The following is a 22,018-nucleotide window of genomic DNA, read 5'->3' on the forward strand; positions in this document are numbered from 1 at the left end:
GTTGAGAAAGATACGTGGGAAGCCGAGGAGGAAACAAATTCCAAGTATTCATTATTGTTTCCCATTTTAGATAATCGTGCTTGAGGCATGTGTATTCCTTTACATATTTGTTTTCTGACTTTGTTAAAAGCAATGGTGATTTTCTTGGAATCTTTATTTTTAGTCTTTGTTAAAGGTAAGAGTAGTTGTATGTGGACTCAAATTGTGATAATAAGTTTCTTGTCCAATCATTCAAAGATGAATGATCCTAAGGGGAGAGTATGTAACACCTCAAATTTTTGGTCCTTGAAAATTTCAAAAATTTTAACCTCACTGTCCTGACTACGACTCCCCCGATGAGTCATAAGGAGTATTAATGGGTCATAGAGACTTGGTCCTAACTTAATCAGAACAATTGGCTTAGTAATCTGCTCTGAGTACGAGGGGCTCTCAACAAGTCATCAAGACTTATTACAGGTCATAAGGACCAAGTCGTAAGATGTCTAGAAAGTTTAGCCTAAGACACTATCTTTTTTACGACTTCAGGCCACAAGTCATAAAGACTCATGATGAGTCGTTATGTTTCAATCATAGGGTGTCCAGCGTGTTATCCCGACTTGTTACTGTCTTCAGTACGAGATGTGGTTACGAGTCGTTAAGTGTGGTTATGAGTCAGTGGTATGAATCATAGCCAGACCAGAATGTGGTCGTGGTGGTTCTTTCTTGACTATAACTCCTTGTGAAGAGTCGTAATGTATTCTTATGAGTTTTATGGTGACCCGTAATCACTAACGACTAAATTTTAGTTTTTAAATTAAGGGCACTTTGGAAAATTCTCTCCTTACCCAATTAAAACCCCACATCCATAAAGCACTAAAGGGGGTTATATTTCATCCTTAAAGTTCTGAAACACTTCGAAGGCTCTCTCAAAATTCTCTCAAGCAGTTATTCTTAGGGTTTCCAAGAAGTAGGTTATCCAAGGGCTCAAGGGTTAAATTCTTTTTGTGAAACTTGGTACTGCAGGCATGTTAATCTTCCTTCATTGTTAATTTGTAAAAAGCATATGTTTTAAAGTATTGTTCATGAGATACATATGTTGGTTTGAAATCAAAGGTTGAGGGTTTTGAAAGCTTATTGTTGAACAATATTTTTCCATGGTTTAAATATGACTATCCATGATTTGATTATGGTTTTGAACTTGTGGGTGCATGGGTATAGTGGATGAACTAGGGAATTGTGATTTTCCCCAAACTTTTGACTTTTAAAGTGGTTATGATCCCAACCCCTTACTGTGAAATTGGTTTTTAATTATGAGAAATGTGGGAATTTGAATTATCCTTGAACTATTGCATTGTGATTTTGAGTTTAACCTTATAGGGTTGTGTAATTCCCTAATCTAATGTAAAATATAACCAAGGGGGTTGTGAATTCCCCCAAGTGATGATAATTGGTGTGGCATGTTGATTTTACCTTGCAAGTGTAATTGGTATGACGATACCAACAATATATGCCTAAATGTGTATCATGCTTTAATGAATGATAATGTACGCGCCAATTATTTTAATTGGGCTTTTATAAGGTTGTGTAGTTGAGTCGTGAAAATGTAGGTCCGAGAGACCAATTTTGGAAACCGTAGTTGCCGACACGGGGGTCGATATGACCGAGAGGTTCGAGTCCCCCTTATTATTATCTATTGATTGGGAGGTTCGATTCCTCCACATCTTACTAGATTATTTAGTGCTCATGTTACCTTGATATGTCGGGAGGTTTGAGTCCCCCATAGTACATATGTATACCCTTTGGTTCGTGCAGCCACACATACTGAGGCCCTACCAGCTGGGGGAGAGTGCAATGCCCCGTATTAATCTTAGCTCAATTCATCCCCCAGTATATGTACAAGAGGCTTAGAACCTAAAAATTTGGCCAAGTGTTGGAGACTTAGTTTTATATTTGGCCTCTAAATTTTGATGACTTTTAAAGTGACCTTCCTAACCCTGAGACGTAGGTTTCTAAGTTAAGTCATGTTCAGGGGTGTTAGGAGCATATATCGGATAAGTTTTTGATTTATTGAATGAGGTTTAGGCCACGTTTGGATTTTGAAAATAGTACGTCATCGAGATTGAGGCGTATTATGGTGGAATAGCGATGGAGGCCTTCGCGAGTCGCGGTGAGGGTCCAATCGGCATTCGAGTTACAAATTTTAATTTTAGAAGGGCAGTCTCATCTTTTCCCATCACCCCAATACGTAAAAAGCATGGTATTTGAAGACTCCAAAAGAGTATTTGGTCATCTTTTACATAAAATCTCTCAAAAGAAAACCATTTTCTCTCAAGAACAAACCCTATCTCCTTCAAGATTCAAGCTCAAGCTTCAAGAAATTACAAAAAACATCCGCAAATTCTTCAATTAAGGTATGTTAGATGTCATTCATGGGTCCTTGCACCCATGACGTTCAAGAATCTGTTTTAATATTTAAAATCATGACTTTCACATTTTTTCATGAATTTTATCCATAAACTTTCATGAATTCCAATTTTATATCATGTTTACATGTGTTTTTGTTGAAACTAGCCTTTGACCTATTTGAAGAATGAATGTTAAATCCTTAACCCATGATTTTTGTATTGAAATTATGTTATCATTCCATGATTTAACTATTCCCATGCTTTAAATTTATGACTCTCATGTGTTTGATGAAATGCCTAAGAGATGAGTTTAGAACAATGACTACTTATTATGCTTTTGAAACTTTAGTAAGTTCTACTGATAATGTGATCGAGTCTTGGGAGTTATGAATACCCAAAAATATAGTTATTTACTTATTCACAGTATTTTTAGAATGGTTCGTAAACATTAGAGTATTATCAGTTCATTCAGTGATCATATCAGTAAGCTTAGTTCAGTCCAAAAATCAGAGTCAGTCCAGTTAAGAGTAGGATTTAGCACCGAGCGAACCCAAGGATGGGGGCTTACTTATCAGTTAAAGGTATGACTTTTAGTATCAGTCCCTGCGTTCCAAAACTATGTAGCCAGGTAGGTTGAGATGTTAAGCAGCTAGTTGAGGGTTAATGCATATCTCACTAGAGCACCTGCCAGTAGAGAGTGACTCTTTAGTCCTTTAGGACTTCACTTTTGTAGATCCACACATCCAGTTTTAGTACCCCGTGGCAAGGTACTTATACCCTTCTAACTGGGTTGACAAGTTCGACCCCAATTATCTCATATTGGGGCATGTTATTAGATGATAGCTCCTACAGTTTCAGTCCAATATCAGTTTGGAAGTCAGATCAGGTTTAATTGACCATAGCATATAGTCTATCAGTTAAATCAATACTTAGATTTCAGTATTTTGGTTTACAAACTATTTCCATATTATGTTATATACTTGGTCATGAATTCTCAGATTTTACAGCCTTCACACATACTATGCATCAGTTATCTCATGCTATTCATTTAGTCGGTTATTATTTATACACATGCATCCATGCATATCAGCCAAACCTCATTTAGGATACCAGTACATTCAAAGTACTGGCCACATACTCATTTCTTGCACTATGATATCTCATATCATAGGTTTGCACGCTCAGGTTCCTACCACACCTAGATATTCCAGCACCTCAATAGTGGTAGTAGTGGTGAGTCCTCATATTTTGAAGATCGATTATGTTTATTTCAGCATTTCAGTTCAGTAGTCAACCAGAGTTAATTAGGGACTTGTCCCATCAACTCCACAGTCAGTCAGTTTGTCATTATTTTTATTAGTTTTTAGACAAGTTGTTTCAAACTAATGCTTCAGTAATGTTTTATTACTTAAAAACTTAAGGTAAATTTAGTTATTTTCGCATATGAGTATCTTTTGCTATCAGTTTTATTCAGTGCTCACAACAGGTACCAGCTCATGGGTTAGCTTGTGGTCACTTGTGACCGTAAGCACCATGTGGCATCCAGGGTGTACTCCTTGGATGCTACAAACTTAGTATTAGAGCCTAAGGTTTTTAAAATATCCTAGGGAGTCTGAAAACAGTGTTGAGTAGAGTCTTCTGCATAGGTGTAAAGCGTGCCACACTTATGGGCAAGAGGCTACAAGACGTTTTAGGAAAAGTTCCCCTTCTTTAAGTATTCATGTCATGCAGATGAGCATGAGCTCAATTTAAACCCTATTTTTAATTCAATCTTCTTTCCATCTATAGAATATGCTTCCCAAAAAGACTAACAGAAGAAGGAACAAAAATCAGCCTGCACCTTCGCCTATTAAGGATGATCCCCTGAACGAGCATATCTCTTATGCCAAATTCAGAGCTGCCTTCACTACTTTAGCCCACTCAGTATCAGCTCAAACTAATCAGCAGGATACTGTCCCAGGTATTCCAATAGCTAATACAGTTGCATCTAGGATTCAGGACTTCACCTAAATAAACCCTCCTCTGTTTTAAAGATCAAAGTCTGATGAGTATCTGTAGGAGTTCCTTGACATGGTTCAGAATATAATTGACATTATGGGTGTGACCCCTAGCGAGAGTGCAGAGTTGGGTTCTTACCAGTTGCAGGATGTAGCTCACACCTGGTGACAGCACACGCGCAAGTGTACGTGGTCTTATCAAGTGGAGTGGCCTAATTAAAGCCAAGTATTGATCCCACAAAGACTTTATCTAACAACTATTCTGTTCTAGTTCACAATTTCAATTCAATTGATGCTATCATAACTAAAAGAAAGTTTATGCTTTCTAATCTAAATAAAAGTAAAAATGTGTGAATTAAAGTCTTGGAACAATCAATAGGACAAAACCCAGCGTTAAAGCACTTCAAACAATCATACTATGTTATTGTACTTCATTCGTTAACTTTTTTATCTTGGTTGTTGATTCATAGGGTTAATTTCATGATTATGGTTTCCCAACCAGTAATCCTTTACCTAAGTTAAACCTTATAATTTCATCGCTGAGCGGGGATGTAATGGTTCACTTAAGTTCTTTAAGCTATCATCCTACGTTTGAATCAAGTAAGGCCTCTAAGTACATCCTTGTCCTAGATACTAATTTCAATTCCTTGTTTCATACAGAAATACAAACCATACTTTGTTTATTCCCATGTTCTATCTCCCTATTCCCTCTCCCGAGATCAAAAGATAGACAATTTATGTATTCTAAGGGTCATGAATCCTTAAAATAGTTATAACAATAATAAACAAACAACTAATAATTATAAGTAAATCAAACGAACTTAATTTTAAACAATAGTACTCATGTTCTTGGCTTTAACCCCGGACAGAGCGTTTTTAGCCACTCATAGTCATAATAAATATCCGAATAATTGTATGAATGATAAAAACCATAAATAAAGCTAAATTAAAAAAATAAAAGCCTAAAAAGAAGTTTTGGTAGCATCCAATGTTGCTCCAAGCGATCTAGGGGTTCCAAGATGATCAAAACATATTTTGAGATGCTATATTTATAGTAGACACATCACAAATTGACTTGGATTAGGTTTCCACGTTATTCTTGTTCAGCAAGGCCAATTTATCCTGATTTGAGTGCTCATCGCTGAGCGGTATTAAGCTGATAGATATTACACCGCTGAACGGTGTAATCGCATTGAGCTCCTATTTTTAGAAAATTGCGATTTGATCTATCACTCTTGAGCAGTGGTTTACTATTTTTTACCCCTTATGAATCCATTGGTGGGTAGAACATTCCAGTTAATTCTCTATGTGCAAACACTCGCCCCATACATTTCAGGTGTCCAAATTGCATCTAGCTTGTGTCTTGTACTTCTGTGGTCATTTTCAAGCCTTTTTATGTTGTTTCCACTTGATTTGAAGCTTTTATATCCTTCATATATCATAATAATCCATTCAGTAATCATCATATAAAATTAAAAACAATAATTTAGGGCTCAAAACAATACAACATCCTCAATGATGAACTGGAAACACGAGCTAAGCATAGGCTAAATTCATATTGAGCTTAAACTTATTGTTTTGACTCTATTTTTTATCTAATTGACCCTTGAACATTATCACCAAGTTGTTTCACATATAAAAACATAATAACAACCTTGGTAACTAATTAAAACACATTATAATCCAACACAATAGACTAGACAACCACCTAACTCAAGCTAGTAACGCTAGCTCAACTTAAATCAAAACTTGTGTGAAAGCACCATTAAACATTTTAAAAACATACTTGAACACTTGTATGCACATTTATATCATTACCAACACATTAAGAACATGAATCATCCTCAAAACAACGCTAAAAGGACTAGAATAGTGACACTAGAATGCATAAATACACCTAACATCACCTGGTATAAAAAGTGAAAGGGGGATGGAGGTACAGTGTAGGGCCTGTTGAATGGGAGGAATTCACTACAAAATTTTTAGATAGGTTCTTTCCCTTGGATTTAAGATAATCTAAAGTGCAGGAGTTTATCAATTTGAAGTAGAAGAACATAAGTGTGAAAGAGTATTCTCTTAAGTTTAATCGACTGGATAGGTATGCTACTAATATGGTGTCTGATGATAGGTCAAGGATGAGTAACTTTGTTTCTGGGGTAGCTGATAGCAAGTTCAAGGAGTTTAGGACCGCAATGTTGATTAAGGAGATGGACTTATCTAGTTTGATGGTCCATGCTCAACAGATTGAGGAGCAGAAATTTAAAAAAAGAGAAAGGGAGAATAAAAAGGCTAGAACAAGTAGCTTTAATTTTGATTAGTTGAGGTTGGAGGGTGGTAAGCGTCCTCAATTCCATTAGAAATCTTTAGCCCCAGCTCTGTCTTTAGCTAGTGCACCAGTGCCAAAGTTCAATAATGATAATCGGGATAGGGCGCCAGGCTCTAAGCCCCAGGAAAGTGTGAATAATGGTCATACAAATCCTCCTTGTCAGAAATATGGTAGAAACCATTAGGGTGTGTGTAGAGCTAGCAGTGATGTATGCTTTGGGTGTGTCAATCCAGGCTATAAATTCAGGGATTGCCCAAATAGTGGTCAGTAAAGTCAGTCTAGTCGTCTTCCAGTTCCATCCGGTCACCTGACTCAGTAGGGTATCGCTTAAATCCCAACCAGTGGTCAACGTCCAATTAAATTGTATGAACTTCAGTCCCGATAAGATCACGAAAGTTCTCCTAGTGTGGTTACTAGTACATTACAGGTTTTTCATTTACATGTTTATGCTTTGTTAAATCCTAGAGCTTCTCTTTCTTTTGTAACCCCCTATATAACATTTAATTTGGTGTCAGTCATGAGACTTTAGCAGAACTCTTCTCAGTGCACCCCAGTAGGTGTCTCTATTATAGCCAGGCATGTATACAGGAATTGTCTGATTACAATATCCTAGAAAGTTACCTCAGTTAATCTTGATGCCATTCTCAGTACAGATTGGCTCCACTCATTCTATGCTTTAATTGATTGTAGAAATAGAGTTGTTCATTTTCAATTTCTGAATAAAGCAGTCCTTAAATAGAGGGGTATTATGTTATCACTTAGGGTTTAGCTTATTTTGTACCTTAGACTGAGAAAAATGATATCCAAGGGGTGTGTCTACCATTTTGTTTGAGTCAAAAACTCCAATCCCGAGACTCCTAGTATCGAGTTAGTTTCAGTAGTGAGGGAAACAATATGTTCCCTAAAGATTTTCCCAAAGTCCTTCTCAAAAGGGAAATTGACTTCAGAATAAACCTTCTACCAGACACCCAGCCTATCTCTATTTTTCCCTATAAAATGGCTCCAGCTGAGCTTAGGGAGTTAAAGGGTCAGTTGAAAGGCCACTTAGAAAAAGGATTCATCAGGCCCAGTGTTTCCCCATAGGGTGCTCTGGTCCTCTTCGTGCGTAAGAAAGAAGATTCTCTTAGAATATGCATCGATTACCATCAGTTAAACAAAGTCACTATCAAGAATAAGTATCCACTCCTCAGAATTGATGACTTGTTCAATAAAATTCAGGGTGATAGTTATTTCTCTAAGATAGACCTCAGATCCAACTATCATCAACTTAGAGTCAAGGAATATGATATACCAAATACAGCTTTCAGAACTCAGTATGGTCACTTTGAATTCCTAGTCATGTCCTTTGGTCTAATAAATACCCTAGAAGCTTTCATGGACATGATGAATAGAGTGTTCAAGCAGTACTTAGACATGTTCATCATAGTTTTCATAGATGACATCCTTGTCTATTTCCATAATGAAACTGATCATGCAAATCACCTCAAAATAGTATTGTAGAATCTTAGAGCCCATTATTTACTTGTAAAAATTCAATAAGTACGAGTTTTGGCTAATATCATTAGCTTTCCTTGGCTATATTATTTCCGGTGATGACATTAGAATTAATCTTTTAAAGACCAAAACAATGAGAAACTGGCCCTGACCCATTTCTCTGTTAGATATCTAGAGTTTCTTGGGTTTAGCTGGCTATTACATACGGTTTGTTGAAGGATTTTTGTCTATGGTGTCCCTTGTGTCCAGATTAACACAGAAGAAATTCAAATTTCAGTGGTCAAATTCTTGTGAGAAGAGTTTTCAAGAGTTGAAGGCTTGACTCACCTCAGCACCGGTTTTGATGTTGCTCGATGTTTTAGATGGATTTGTTGTTTATTGTGATGCCTCCAGAGTTGGCTTGGGTTGTGTTTTGATGCATAGGGGTAATATTATAGCCTATTTCTCTAGATAGCTTAAACCTCATGCAAAGAATTATCCAACCCATGACTTTGAGTTAGCAGTTGTTGTTTTTGCCTTGAAAATTTAGAGGCATTATCTATATGGGGAACATGTTGATGTGTTCATGGACCACAAAGTTTGTAGTACGTATTTTTATAGAGAGAGTATTTTTCATCAGAAGGGGTGGTTAGAATTATTGAAAGATTATGATATGAGTGTTTTGTATCATCTAGGCAAGGCCAATGCAGTAGCAGATGCCCTTAGTATATTGGCTATGGATAGTGTTGCTCATATTGAGAATGATAAAAAGAAGTTGGTTCAGGAGGTACATCAGTTGGCTAGGTTAGGCGTTCATTTGGTTGACTTAGTTGAGGGTAGTATGTAGGTTCAGAATAGTTCAGAATCTTCTTTGGTTGTCGAAGTGAAAGAAAACCAAAATAGGGATCCAGTCTAGTTAAATTAAAGAAGTCAGTCAGAGATCAAAAAGTAGAGGTTTTCTCCCAAGGGAGAGATGATGTGTTGCATTTCCAGGGTAGACTGTGTGTGTCATGTATCGATCTTTTGAGGCAGCTAATTTTCATAGAAGTTCATGGTGCGTGTAACTCGATTCACCCAGGGGCTACTAAAATATACCATGATTTGTAGGAAATCTATTGGTGGAGTGGGATGAAGAAGGCTATTGGTGAGTTTGTCGCCTAGTGTTCTAATTGTCAGCAGGTTAAGGTTGAGCACCAAAGGCCTAGTGGCTCTATGCAAGAGTTCAATATACCCACTTGGAAATAGGAAGAGGTGAATACAGATTTTATGATAGGGTTGCCTCATTCACATCTCTAGCATGATTCAATTTGGGTTATTATAGACAGATGACCAAATCTGCTCATTTCTTGCCAATCAATACCTTTTATTCAATCGAGGACTATGCTAAGGTCTGTATTAGAGAGTTGGTTAGGTTTCATAGAGTTCTGTTATCCATCATTTCAGATAGTGGTACTCAGTTTGCCTCTCACTTTTGGAAAGATTCTTAGAAGGGTCTTGGTACCCAAGTTCATCTCAGTACAGCCTTTTACCCTCAGACAGATGGTCAGAGGACCATTTAGACCTTAGAGGACATGTTGAGAGCTTTTGTTATCAACTTTGACGGTAGTTAGGATGATCACTTGCCATTGATTGAGTTTGGTTACAATAACAGCTATCATTCCAGTATTTAGATGGATCTATTTAAGGCTCTCTATGGGAGGAGATATAGATCTTCTATTGGTTGGTTTGAGGTAGGTGAGACTGCTTTAGTAGGTCTAGATTCAGTGTTTGATGCTTTGGAGAAAGTTCAGTTGATCAGGGAGAGGCTTAAGACAGTCTAAAGCCATCAGAAATCCTATGTAGATGTGAGAAGAAGAGATCTTGAATTTGAGGGTGGAGATTTGGTATATTTGAAAATCTCTCTCATGAAGGGAGTAAAGAGATTTGGTAAGAAGGGGAAACTTAGTCCCAAATATGTAGTCCCTTACAGGATATTGAGTTCTTTAGAAAAGTAGCTTACGAGCTTGATTTGCCTGCAGATTTAGCATCAGTGCATCAAGTGTTTCATATGTCCTCGTTGAAGAAGTGTATTGGTGACCCAGCTATGGTTTTTCCTTTAGAAAGTATAGATTCTTAGGATAGCCTTTCTTACGAAGAACTCCCAGTTTAAACCCTAGATAGTCAGATTTACATACTAAGGAACAAAAAGGTTCCCTTAATCAAAGTTCTTTGGCAGAATCAATCCTTTGAGGGAGCTAATCGGGAAGCAAAAACAGACATACGTACCAAGTACCCTCACCGTTTCTCCATAAACTCAAACTCAGCTCAAGGTAACAGTTTTACTTAGGTTATCTCTTTTCCATTCTCAATTCCAACCATATAGTCATCTCAATGTCATTGCATGCATTCATGAATCAGTTCAGACAGTCACCATGTTATAGACTCAGTCATGTAATCATGTTTTTAGTTATGCATATTTAGTATATAATCTTAGTACCTCAGTATTGCTCAGCTTAATCACTCTTATTCGAGGATAAATGTTCCCAAGGGGAGGATATTGTAGTACCCCGTATTAGTCTTAGCTCAGTTCGTCCCCCAATACATGCACAAGAGGCTTAGAACCTAAAAATTTGGCTAAGTGTTAGAGACTTAGTTTTATTTTTGGCCTCTTAATTTTGATGATTTTTAAAGTAATCTTATCGACCTTGAGACATAGGTTTCTGAGTTAATTCATGTTCAGGGGTGTTAAGAGCATGTCTTGGGTAAGTTTTGGATTTTTCGGACGAGGTTTGGAACACTTTTGGATTTTGAAAATAGTACGTCACCATGATAAAAGTGCATTGTGGTGGAATAGTGATGGAGTCCTTGTTGAGTCGTGGTAAAGGTCCAATCAGCATTTCAGTTATGAATTTTAGTTTCAGAAGGGCAATTGCATCTTTTTCCATCATCCCAATCCATAAGAAACACGAGATTTGAAGCCCTTAAAAGCACATTTGGTAATCTTTTACACAAAACCTCTCAAAACAAAATCACTTTCTCTCAAGAACAAACCCTATCCCCATAAAGATTCAAGCTCAAACTTCAAGAAATTACCAAGAACTTTCACAAATTCTTCCATTAAGGTATGTTAGATGTTCATTCATGGGTCCATTCACCCATGAAGTTGAAGAATCTATTTTAAAGTTTAAAATCATGAATTTCACATGATTTCATGAATTTTGTCCATGAACTTCCATGAATTCCAATTTTATATCATGTTTACATGTGTTTTTGTTGAAATTAGCCTTTGACATATTTGAAGAATGATATTTGCATGTTAAATACTTAACCCATAATTTTTGTATTGAAATTTTGTTATCATGCCATGATTTAACTATTCCCATGCTTTAAATTTATGACCCCCTAAGAGGTGAGTTTTGAACAATGACTACTTATCATGCTTTTAAAGATTTAGTATGTTTCTACTAGTAATGTTATCGAGTCCTGGGGGTTATGAATACCCTAAAACTTAGTTGTTTACTTAGTCTTAGTATTTTCAGAATGGTTTCGTATACATTAGAGTATTATCAGTTCATTCAGTGACCATATTAGTAAGCTTAGTTCAGTCCAGAAATCAGATTCAGTCCAGTTGGAAGTAGGATTACCCAAGGATGAGGGCTCACCTTCCAGTTGAGGGTGTGACCTTTAGTAGCAGTCCCTGTGTTCAAGAATAACGTATCCAGATGAGGTTAAGATATTAACCTGCCAGTTGAGGGTTGGCACATATCTCACTAGAGCACTTTCCAGTAGAGAGTGACTCTTTAGTCCTTCGGAACTTCACTTTAGTGGATCCACACAGCCAGTGTTAGTACCTGTGGCATAGTACGGACACCTTCCAACTAAGGTCACAGGTTGGATCCCAATTATCTCATATTAGGGCATGTCAGTTAGATGATAGCTCTCACAGTCTCAGTCCAGTCTTATTCAAAAGTCAATTCAGGTTTGATTGACCGAAGCATATAGTCTATCAGTTAAATCAGTACTTTGATTTCAATATTTTAGTTTACAAACTATTTTTGTATCATTTTATATGCTTTGTCATGAATTTTTAGATTTTACCACCTTCACGTATAATATGCATTAGTTATCTCATATAATTCATCCAGTCAGTTATTATTTATGCACATGAGCCCATGCATATCAGCCGAACCTCATTTAGCATACCAATATATTTAAAGTACTAACCGCATACTCGTTTCTTGAGCTATGATGTCTCTTATCATAGATTTGGGACGCTCAGGTTCCTAACTGCACCTAGACATTCCAGCGTATCAGAAGTGATAGCAGCCCTAAGTCCTCATATTTTGAGGATCAATTATGTTTATTTCAGTATTTCATTTCAGTTTAATAGTCAACCAAAGTTAGTTGGGGACTTGTTCCATCAACTCCACAATCAGTCAGTTAGAGGCGTTTAGATAATTTTGGACAATAAGTTAGTTTGTCATTGCTTTTATCAATTTTTAGACAAGTTATTTTAGACTTATACTTCAGTAATGGTTTAGTACTTAAAACCTTATGGCGACTTCAGTTATTTTTGCATATGTGTATCTTTTGCTATCAGTTTTATTCAGTGCTAACAGCAGGTACCAACTTATAGGTTAGGTTATATTCACTTCTGACCGTAAGCACCATGTGGCGTCTAGGGTGTACTCCCTGTTCGTTACAGAGAGTTAGGCCCATATATCCCGTGGGTGACTTCATATGTTATGACGATTGAGCTACACAATCCAGGCTAAAGTTTTAAAGAGCATGTTAAGCCTTATTCCCTATCCCGGCATATGATAATATATATATACATAAATATATACATACATACATATATATGTATCTATATGCATTTGATTATGTGCATTGGTTTTGAATGATTTTGAACTGTCGGTCATGGCATTATGTTATCCTTATCCTTAAGTTACATGCTAGCGTTCACCCCACTAACCATCTCCAGGCGTAGTATCTCCATGCAATGTAGGCATCGGAGCTAATTCTACCTTTCTTGAGTAGAGTTAGATCGGTCAGCTCGGTTCATTGCGTTATGGTGAAGTGGTGAGATTTTATCCCGTGGAAGGCTTTGGTATTTCACTAGCTTTCATTCTTAGATTTGAGTTGATAGTTACTTTCATTATCATTAACATTATCATTTTCATTCTCATTGTTATCTTTTAGAAATGGAGACTTGTCATGACCAAGACTGGTTTTGGTTCTTTGTTAGAAGGCTTTGTTTGGATTACTATAGATATTGGGTGATGTTGGTCGGTTGTTTGGCCGATTATCCATCGTCGGTTATAGACATATATTGCATATTCTTAAGCTTATTGCATGGTATCTTGTTATATATTCAGAATTCATCTGACCTTAGGAGTTGTTGTGTTTGGTTTGGTTTGGTGCAAGGGGTGATCTCCGTACACATGGGACTTGAGATACCCGTCATGTCCAAGCTCGAGATTGGGTCATGACATATAGATTCCTAAAAATATGGGGAATACATTTTTTGAAATAAAGTTTTGATTTTGCCCTTTTTTTGGAAACTCATTTCAGGGGTTCGTTTGGACCCCGAATTAAAAAGTAGGCAATATGGGTATTGTTGGTTTTGTTTTTTCATGTGTCGATTTTATATTTTTTTGTTTTAATTAACTTTCAGATCATTTGTGAAAAGTAAGATTGTGGGTTTAAAGCGTAGCAGATCAATTTTGGCATTCAAGATAGGTTATGGCTTAACTCTGCAGACTGAGCTAGGTAGTTAATTTGTATACCAAAATTTATGCTAAGGGTGAAAAATAATCATGAAAAATGGCTATTTATATGTTGTGCCCTTGTGGGGGCCTATATGTGTTGTAATTATTGAATTTTGGGATATTATGTGATATATGTGACCGTGTGGGGTCTTATGTGATATTAATAGCCTGGAATATATGTGAATAATCATATTATGTTGTTAAAAAATGCCTATTGTGGTACCTTTGGTGTATTGTGATATATAAATACTTTGTGGACATGAATTATGGAGGACATATGAACTATGGATGGTAGAAATAATGATCGGATGTTGGCTCACGTGGTGGTGAAAATATAACATTGTGGTTATATATATATATATATATATATATATATATATATATATATATATATCATGTGAATTGGTTATGGAAACACTCATTGTGATTGGTCATGAATATTGCATCATCATCCTTATGTGATCACACACATCATTTCACTTATTTGTTATATTGTTTTATATATAGTTGTTGTCACGTATGTGCATTAGATTTGTATTTGGTGTTATGTATGTGCTATGGAAACACTGTAGATACTGAAAACACTGGAAATACTGAAAAATATTAGAAATATTAGAAATACTAGCAATACTGGAAACACTGGATATTGGTATTGGATATTGGATCTTATAAACCTTTTTCAAAGGATTATGCCAGAGAAGAGTCGTAGATATTGGTGGTATATGAGTTAACGAACCCCCCACTAAGAAGGATTGCCTCCGTAGATGTATACAGGGTGGTATGTGGGTTGATGAACCCTTCATGGGTCCCATATCAGGATGGCTTACCTCCGTGGGTGTATACGAAGGTTGTGTGACAACCTCGTGCATCATCATTAGCAGCCGTAGCAACAACATCTTATACATTGCACTTGCTTTATCGTGTTGATGTTGTAATTGAGTTTCTATATTGACTTGTTATATGTATACTTACTATATATCCTATTATTTATACTTGACCATCTTGTATATACATTTTCTTATCTGTTTCTACTTGCCTGTGATATAACATATACTTGTGTTCTACTTGGTGTGCTATTGTTATTTTTGTGATATATTGGAACTGTTAGTGCAAGCGGTGTGGGCTACCATTGTGGGATGTTTTCTGATTGCAGGTGATATGGCCTTAGTGTGTATTTTGTGTACTTTATTTTCTACTTTGCTTGGTCGGTCTATAATACCTACTGAGTACAAGTGGACCATACTCACTCCTACTGTGCCCTTCTGGTGCAGATTCAGGTTCGGGTGCATCCCATACTGCTTGACTCGGGCGATTATTGGAGCTTTCAAGGTAGTTAATGATTTGCAAGCATTCGAATATATTTTGCTACCTTTCTTTATAGATTATGTCTTTACTTTCATTTTGAGACAGAGTTTATCTTGTATTTGGATAACTTATGTATTTTCTTGGATTCGAGTTGTATTTAGATACGTTCTTATAATGTTGACATCTGATTTTAGGAGTTATGGTTGAATTATTATGTTTCTTTTCATATGTATTATACTTGTATGGTTCAACTTCATTCTAAAAGTCTTACCTTGGGGTTATTATTGTCTTTTTTCTTTGTGTATTAGTTTGGGTGATAGGCTTACTTGTCAAGGTTCGCCACGACAAGTGCCATCACGATTCTTTGAATTTTGGATCGTAATAATAATTTTCTTCCTGCTAATATGTCACAAATTATTCCATATAGATATTTTAAGTTTTTATATTCATGTAAAATTCAAACAAAATTAAAAAAAGAGTAGATCAAAATAAATGTAATAAGATTCATTTTTCGATAGCAATAAATTTCATTTCTTTTGTGTTTTTAGTTGTGACCACCAACAACAAGTACAAAGTTTGAATGTATTTTTTGTACATGCTATGACAGTTTGATGTGGAGGAAAATTTAGGGGTGGGGGGTAGGGTAAGGAGATGGGGAAGAAAAAAAAGTTTTGAATTTTTTTAAAAATATTAATTTAATTTATTTATTTTTGTGAGGGGGTGTGAAGCTATGGCAAGGGTGCGATCGGGTAAGAATATTTTTTAAGAATTTTTTTAAAAATAATTTTTAAAAATTTGGTTAAGGGAGGGAGAGGGTTGGTAGATTGGGGTGAGGAGTAAAGAGGTGAGGGTGGGCTAAGAAAAAGTTTTAATTTTAAAAAAAAAAAGAATATTTTTTTAGGGTAGAGGTTTGGTAGGGGGTAAGAATTTTTTTCGGAAATTTTCTAAAAAAAATGGGAGGGGGGGGGGGTCAAGATACGAGGTAGGGGGCTTAAACTGAGAAAGCAACAACTAACAGATAATATAAAAAATAAAATAGAATTATGTAATATTAAATAAGGACATAATTATAAAAGAATAAGGAAATAATGAGATACCACCAAATTGATGGTTACATAAAGTGATGGTTTTCATGATTACCATACCATGAATTCAAACCATATCATGCCATACATTTTAAGAAATAATAATCAAATTACCATACCATGGAAACCACCATCAAAAAGTGTTAAATGATGTAAGTGCCACGGTTGATTTTCTTTTACCCCAATTTCTAAATTTTCATCGTAGCCAACCTAATATAATATTCAAATATTCCATTTAGATCTAAACTCGAAAACCCACGTTTTATATACTAGTTTAATCACACATGTCTCGCGCGTGTAACGTTTAATTATTTAAAATTAAATAATTTTGTCTATAGTAGAGATTTTTAATGAAGTATAAAAAGGTCAAATCACTTTTCAAAGATTTTTCACACTTTAATATAATAACAACAACAACAACAACAACAACAAACCCAGTGTATTCCCACCTAGTGGGGTCTGGGGGGGTAAGATGTACGCAGTCCATACCTCTACCTCTGATGAAGTAGAAAAGCTGTTTCCGATAGACCACTTTAATATAATAATGTAAACAAAAACACATATTTTAATGTAAGCATATATATATATATATATATATACCACCAGAAGTTTCAAGTGATTGATAGATCATCACTTTTGTGTTTGTCATGTAGTACCTTTTTTCTTTGCTGTCAGAGGATAAGAAAGACGCATCAATTTAAATCATATTTGTGGTACAATTATTTTTCTTTTTTTCTATATTTAATTTTTTTTCTTGTTTTTAAAGTTAAATCTTTACAAAATAATTGATTACATTCTTATTACGTTGATTTAGAATTCTTAAATTAATGAAATAAATATTAATTGTCATTACTTCTGATGACTTCTAATAAGAAAAGGTTTTCCATAAATATATTTAATTAATTTTCAACTCATAAATATTAGGAAAAAAAAAGTGATAAGACAATTTTGTCTAAAGCAATGACTTTTAATGAAGGGCAAAAAGTTCAAACAACATTTCTAAGTCCCTTCACACTTTTAATAAATTATAGATTTAATTATTTTTATTTTAACATGATAAAATCTTGAGGTATTTTATTTAATAAAATTAAAAAAAAAAAAAAAAATACACAGCAAATATACATTGCAATTTCTTAGCCTAAAAGTGCATTGCATTTTATAACACAAACCTGAATTTGGCCCATAAATGTAAAGTAACTTTTTTTTATAATATTGTACGCATTTCATAGTGGCGGAGCAAGGATTTTTGCTGAGGGTTCAAAATCTAAAGAAAAACCCACCTAAGGGGGTTCAAGATTTACAATTTGTACACAAAAATTATTTTAATTATGTATTAATAGTATAATCTTTCGCCAAATGGGGTTCGGAAGAACCCCCTATTACTAGGCTGGCTCCACCTCTTAGCATTGTACATTGTATTGTATATTGTGGCATATACAATAAAGTCTTTTTATTCGGTTATTTTCTTCTTCCTTTTCATTTAGTACACACATATACAATGTTGATACATTGGTTAAACATTATATACATATACATACATATTTATATAGTTATGTATATTATTGCACAATTGTATATATACACACAATATACGATATTATGCAAAATTATAAGAGGATGCATTCATATACAATATCAGTCTATATCATACACTAGTATACAAAATATCGACTTCGTCCCTTCCTTAATTTCAAGCATCAGATTCAGTCAAAAACGCACTAAAAACTACAACAAATCACCCAAAACTTTAGATTTAATTTCCTCTATATGTGACCGTTCATTTGTAGCAATACTCACTCAAAGTGGAGCTCATTACGAAAACAGTGAAACTTTACTCGTTTTTCTTTTTTCTGGAGTATTTTTTGAAATTTAATTCAGGTATTCTCTAAATGACATCAAACTTTAAGTCTTGAGGTCCTATTGATGTTTCCGATCACTTGAAACCACATCCAATAATGTATCCATAACAAACTCAACAACACTTATTTCAAAATTAATCTCAAATTTCATATGTTAATTTGACTTTTATACTCAAAATCTGGATCTAGTTCATACTCAAAGCTTCAACTCTACAATAGAGTTTCTTAAATCAATCAAATTTCAAATACATTACACATAAATTTAAAACTAAAATTATGAAAAGAAAAAAAATAAAGAAGAAGAAGAAGAAAATCTCTAAAATAAAAAAAGTTGTATGGAATATTCAAAAATATACAATACAATATACAAATATATACATTATTATATAAAAGGGATTACGTCTTCCTCCTCGAATCCAATCACTAAATTCAACCAAAAACACATCAAAACTACACTAAATCGTCTAAAATTTTACATTTGGGCTCCTTAATACATAATCGATCTTTTACAATCATATCCACCTAAAACAAAGCTTATTTACAAAAATTTAATTGTCATATTTTGAAGTTTGGAGCTTCAATAATAGCTGAAAATTCAAAAATTTTGTGGTATAACTGTGAAATTGTAATATAAAATGATCAGGTTTCACCATTTGTAACAAATTTCATGAATTATAATGAAATTTTGTGATACAATCAGTATTTTTAAAGGCAGAGACATAAGACGAGGCGTTTTACCTGGTACAAGGCGATGCGTAAGCCCCGATGCAGTAGGACGTAAGCCCCACAAATTCTTTAATTTTAATATATATAAATTAATATATTTATTTTAAAAAGAGATAAATTACACAAAAAATATCAAAATTATAAAAATTAAGTGAAATATGTATCTAAAACTTCTTCAGCAAAAGAAAAATAATCAAAACCATATGATACAACTAATATATAAAGTCAATTTTCATATATAAACTATTATATTTCCTTAAACACACAAGTTTGTGTAAAAAAATAGGACATAATTAATCAGCCCCCACCTTTATTACCCGATCAATATATTTACACACACATTAATCATGTATTTTATTTTAAGTAAGAGAGCCAAAAAATTAAATAACTTAAAAGCTTGTCACTTTGAGACTTGAAAAGAACTAAACGAAAATAAATGAACTAGGAAGAAGAAAGAACATCCAATACCTTCTTGAGTAGCGATGCCGTCGGCAACCACCGACAAATACATTTAAAAGTGAGGGTTTTAAGTTTACTTTTGATTTGTGTATTTAAGTATTTACCAATTATATTTTAGTATTAACTCGAAATTAGATATTTAATTGGAACAAATCTTTTTACTATGTAAGCTTTTCTAGGCTTATACCTAATTTACACCTAACGCTTAGGCGATTGCCCTAATGCTTAACGAATACCTCAAATTTTAGGGCGTTTCACCTTTCGATATTTTTGCCTCCCAAGATGCCTCGAGGCATTTTTTACTATGCCTCACCCTGATGCGAGTCACGTAACTGTCTTTTAAAATATTGTCTACAACTATGAAATTGTAATAAACATCTAAGGTTAGTTTTCAAACTGTTCGAGTCCAAAACACTATCCGAAGAGATTATTCAACTATGCAAATTCAAAAGCTTATCAGAAGTTTTCGGTACATTTCAAAATACCTTAACAATGAAGATGAGGATTGGAGAGGTGTGTGTGAGAGGGAAAGTAATAATTTAATTAAAGATGTAAAATAATTAAAGATGTAAAATAACTTTCTTTTTCCATAGATACTGAATCATTTTTGATAAGAGCATAAAAAATTGGTGATAATTTACAATGTAAGATTATCACATACCTATTTATGTAATTTTTCCTTCTATTTATCCAATGAAAAATAGATAACCATTAATATTTTATCCAACTCCACAAATTCAGCTGCCGAATACTATGGATCGTGGAAGTAAACTCAACCCCCCAAAAGCAAAAACCATCATTATTTTCAAGTATCAAATACATATAGATACACAAATTAAATCAATATTATTTTGTTCCTCTATACAACCCTAATATCGATTCAAACAATCCTAATTATCTTTCTTTAATGGCCATTCTTCCATTGCTGGTTCTAAATCTCCTGCCTTAATTTTTTTAAAAAAGGTGGATTAATAAACCAGCAATGGAAGAGCCACAATCAACACCACCACCACCTACTCTGCCCACAACTCCCTTATCCCTCGTCAAGCCTTCCTCAAAAAATGATAAAAAATGCCCCGTAAAAATAGTTAGAGCCTTTCAAAATGTGATCCGGTCCTTCCCAATTATTATGCCCGTATGTAAACTCCCTTCTCTTCCCGGTGGCTGTTTACCCGAAATAAAAATTGGTGTGTCTGGCACATTATTCGGATACCGAAAAGGCCGTGTCAGCCTTTCGATTCAGGAAAACCCAGGAACTCTGCCTACCTTGGTCATCGACCTATCCATGCAAACCAACACATTACAAAAGGAAATGAACCTTGGAATGGTGCGCATCACGTTGGAATGCGAAAAAAGACCTGATAGTAACACGAAGCTTCTAGAGGAGCCATGTTGGACTATGTTCGTAAATGGGAAGAAAAGTGGCTATTGTGCGAAAAGAGATGCCACGGAGGAAGATCTCTATCTCATGGAAGTACTTAAGGCGGTGTCTATGGGAGCAGGCGTCCTGCCCCCAAAATCCGACGTGGAAGGACACGCGGATGATGAGATGTCGTACATGAGGGCACATTTTGAAAGAGTAGTGGGATCAAAGGACTCAGAAACCTTATATATGTTGAGCCCAGTTATTAAAAGTGAACCTGAATTGAGTATTTTCTTTGTGAGGATATGAATATATTTTCTCAGATAAAGGGTTATATTTTGTAAATTGATTTGCTAGTGTTGTAGATATCAATTTGTATCTTTGTAGGTAGAGGAATTGAAGAATTTGGTGTACAGGGTTAAAGCATTGAAAGGTTCTTAGGATTATCCATTGTTTTTTTCAAATTTCCTGTATTGGTTTCTTGATCAGTACTTAATTCATTCAAAGTTTTGATGATTTTTGTTTATTGGGAATCTATGAACGCTAAATTGTTAGTTCTTCCTTTTACTTTGATCAGTTTTCCAGTTAATTAATTTAACTCTAAAGGGCTGTTATCAATCTCCTCATATTATATTAGGAATTCTTGGATGATTTGCTTGAATTTTGTTGTTTCTTCCTAAGGTTGTGATAATGTTTCCCTATTAATTTGAATTGATTGAGTACCCACTAAATTCAAGGTTTGTACTTGTAAGTTGAAAAGTTAAATTTTGGTTTTTGCTTGGTGCTTAGTATCCACAAGCCCGATGATTATGACGTGTATCATACTGAGGGCTTGAACTGGAATCTAGTTTCAAGTCAAAAGTAGATGATCCTATTCATATTACCACAATTCTGATTCGTGTAAATTTTGATTTTAGTAATGCATTGGAGAATGATTAGGATAAGTATGTACAAATATAAGTAAAAGTTTTATAAATTCTCAACTTTTGAATACTTCAAAAATTTAATATTGTGGTATTATCTCTTACTTTTAATTTTTAATTAGTGCATTATTTATTGAATGTTATTTTTATTGTTTTTATATTTTTTAAAATATTTATTAGTTTAATTTGTAATATGAATAAATTAAGAAAAGTCGGTAAAAGTATTAGAATTTTTTATCCCGAAAGTGATAGGTGTAGTAAAAATAAATTCGTATCGATTTCGGTAAAGGTAGTTCAAATACTAGATATACCCATGTGCCTCTGGTATCAATTAATGAACTCTTTGATAATGAATAGGTGTAGGTGTT

General features: G+C 34.6%; 1 protein-coding gene across 1 annotated transcript; it reads left to right on the plus strand.

The window, feature by feature from the left end:
* Positions 1-20,168: 20,168 nt before the first annotated feature.
* LOC107849841 (protein MIZU-KUSSEI 1-like) lies at positions 20,169-21,294 on the plus strand. The gene has a single exon (XM_016694386.2). The coding sequence runs from the start codon at positions 20,347-20,349 to the stop codon at positions 21,034-21,036; it is 690 nt and encodes a 229-aa protein (XP_016549872.1). The 5' UTR covers positions 20,169-20,346; the 3' UTR covers positions 21,037-21,294.
* Positions 21,295-22,018: the final 724 nt, after the last annotated feature.

The sequence above is a fragment of the Capsicum annuum genome, chromosome 12 (assembly GCF_002878395.1).
Source record: "Capsicum annuum cultivar UCD-10X-F1 chromosome 12, UCD10Xv1.1, whole genome shotgun sequence".
Taxonomy (NCBI): domain Eukaryota; kingdom Viridiplantae; phylum Streptophyta; class Magnoliopsida; order Solanales; family Solanaceae; genus Capsicum; species Capsicum annuum.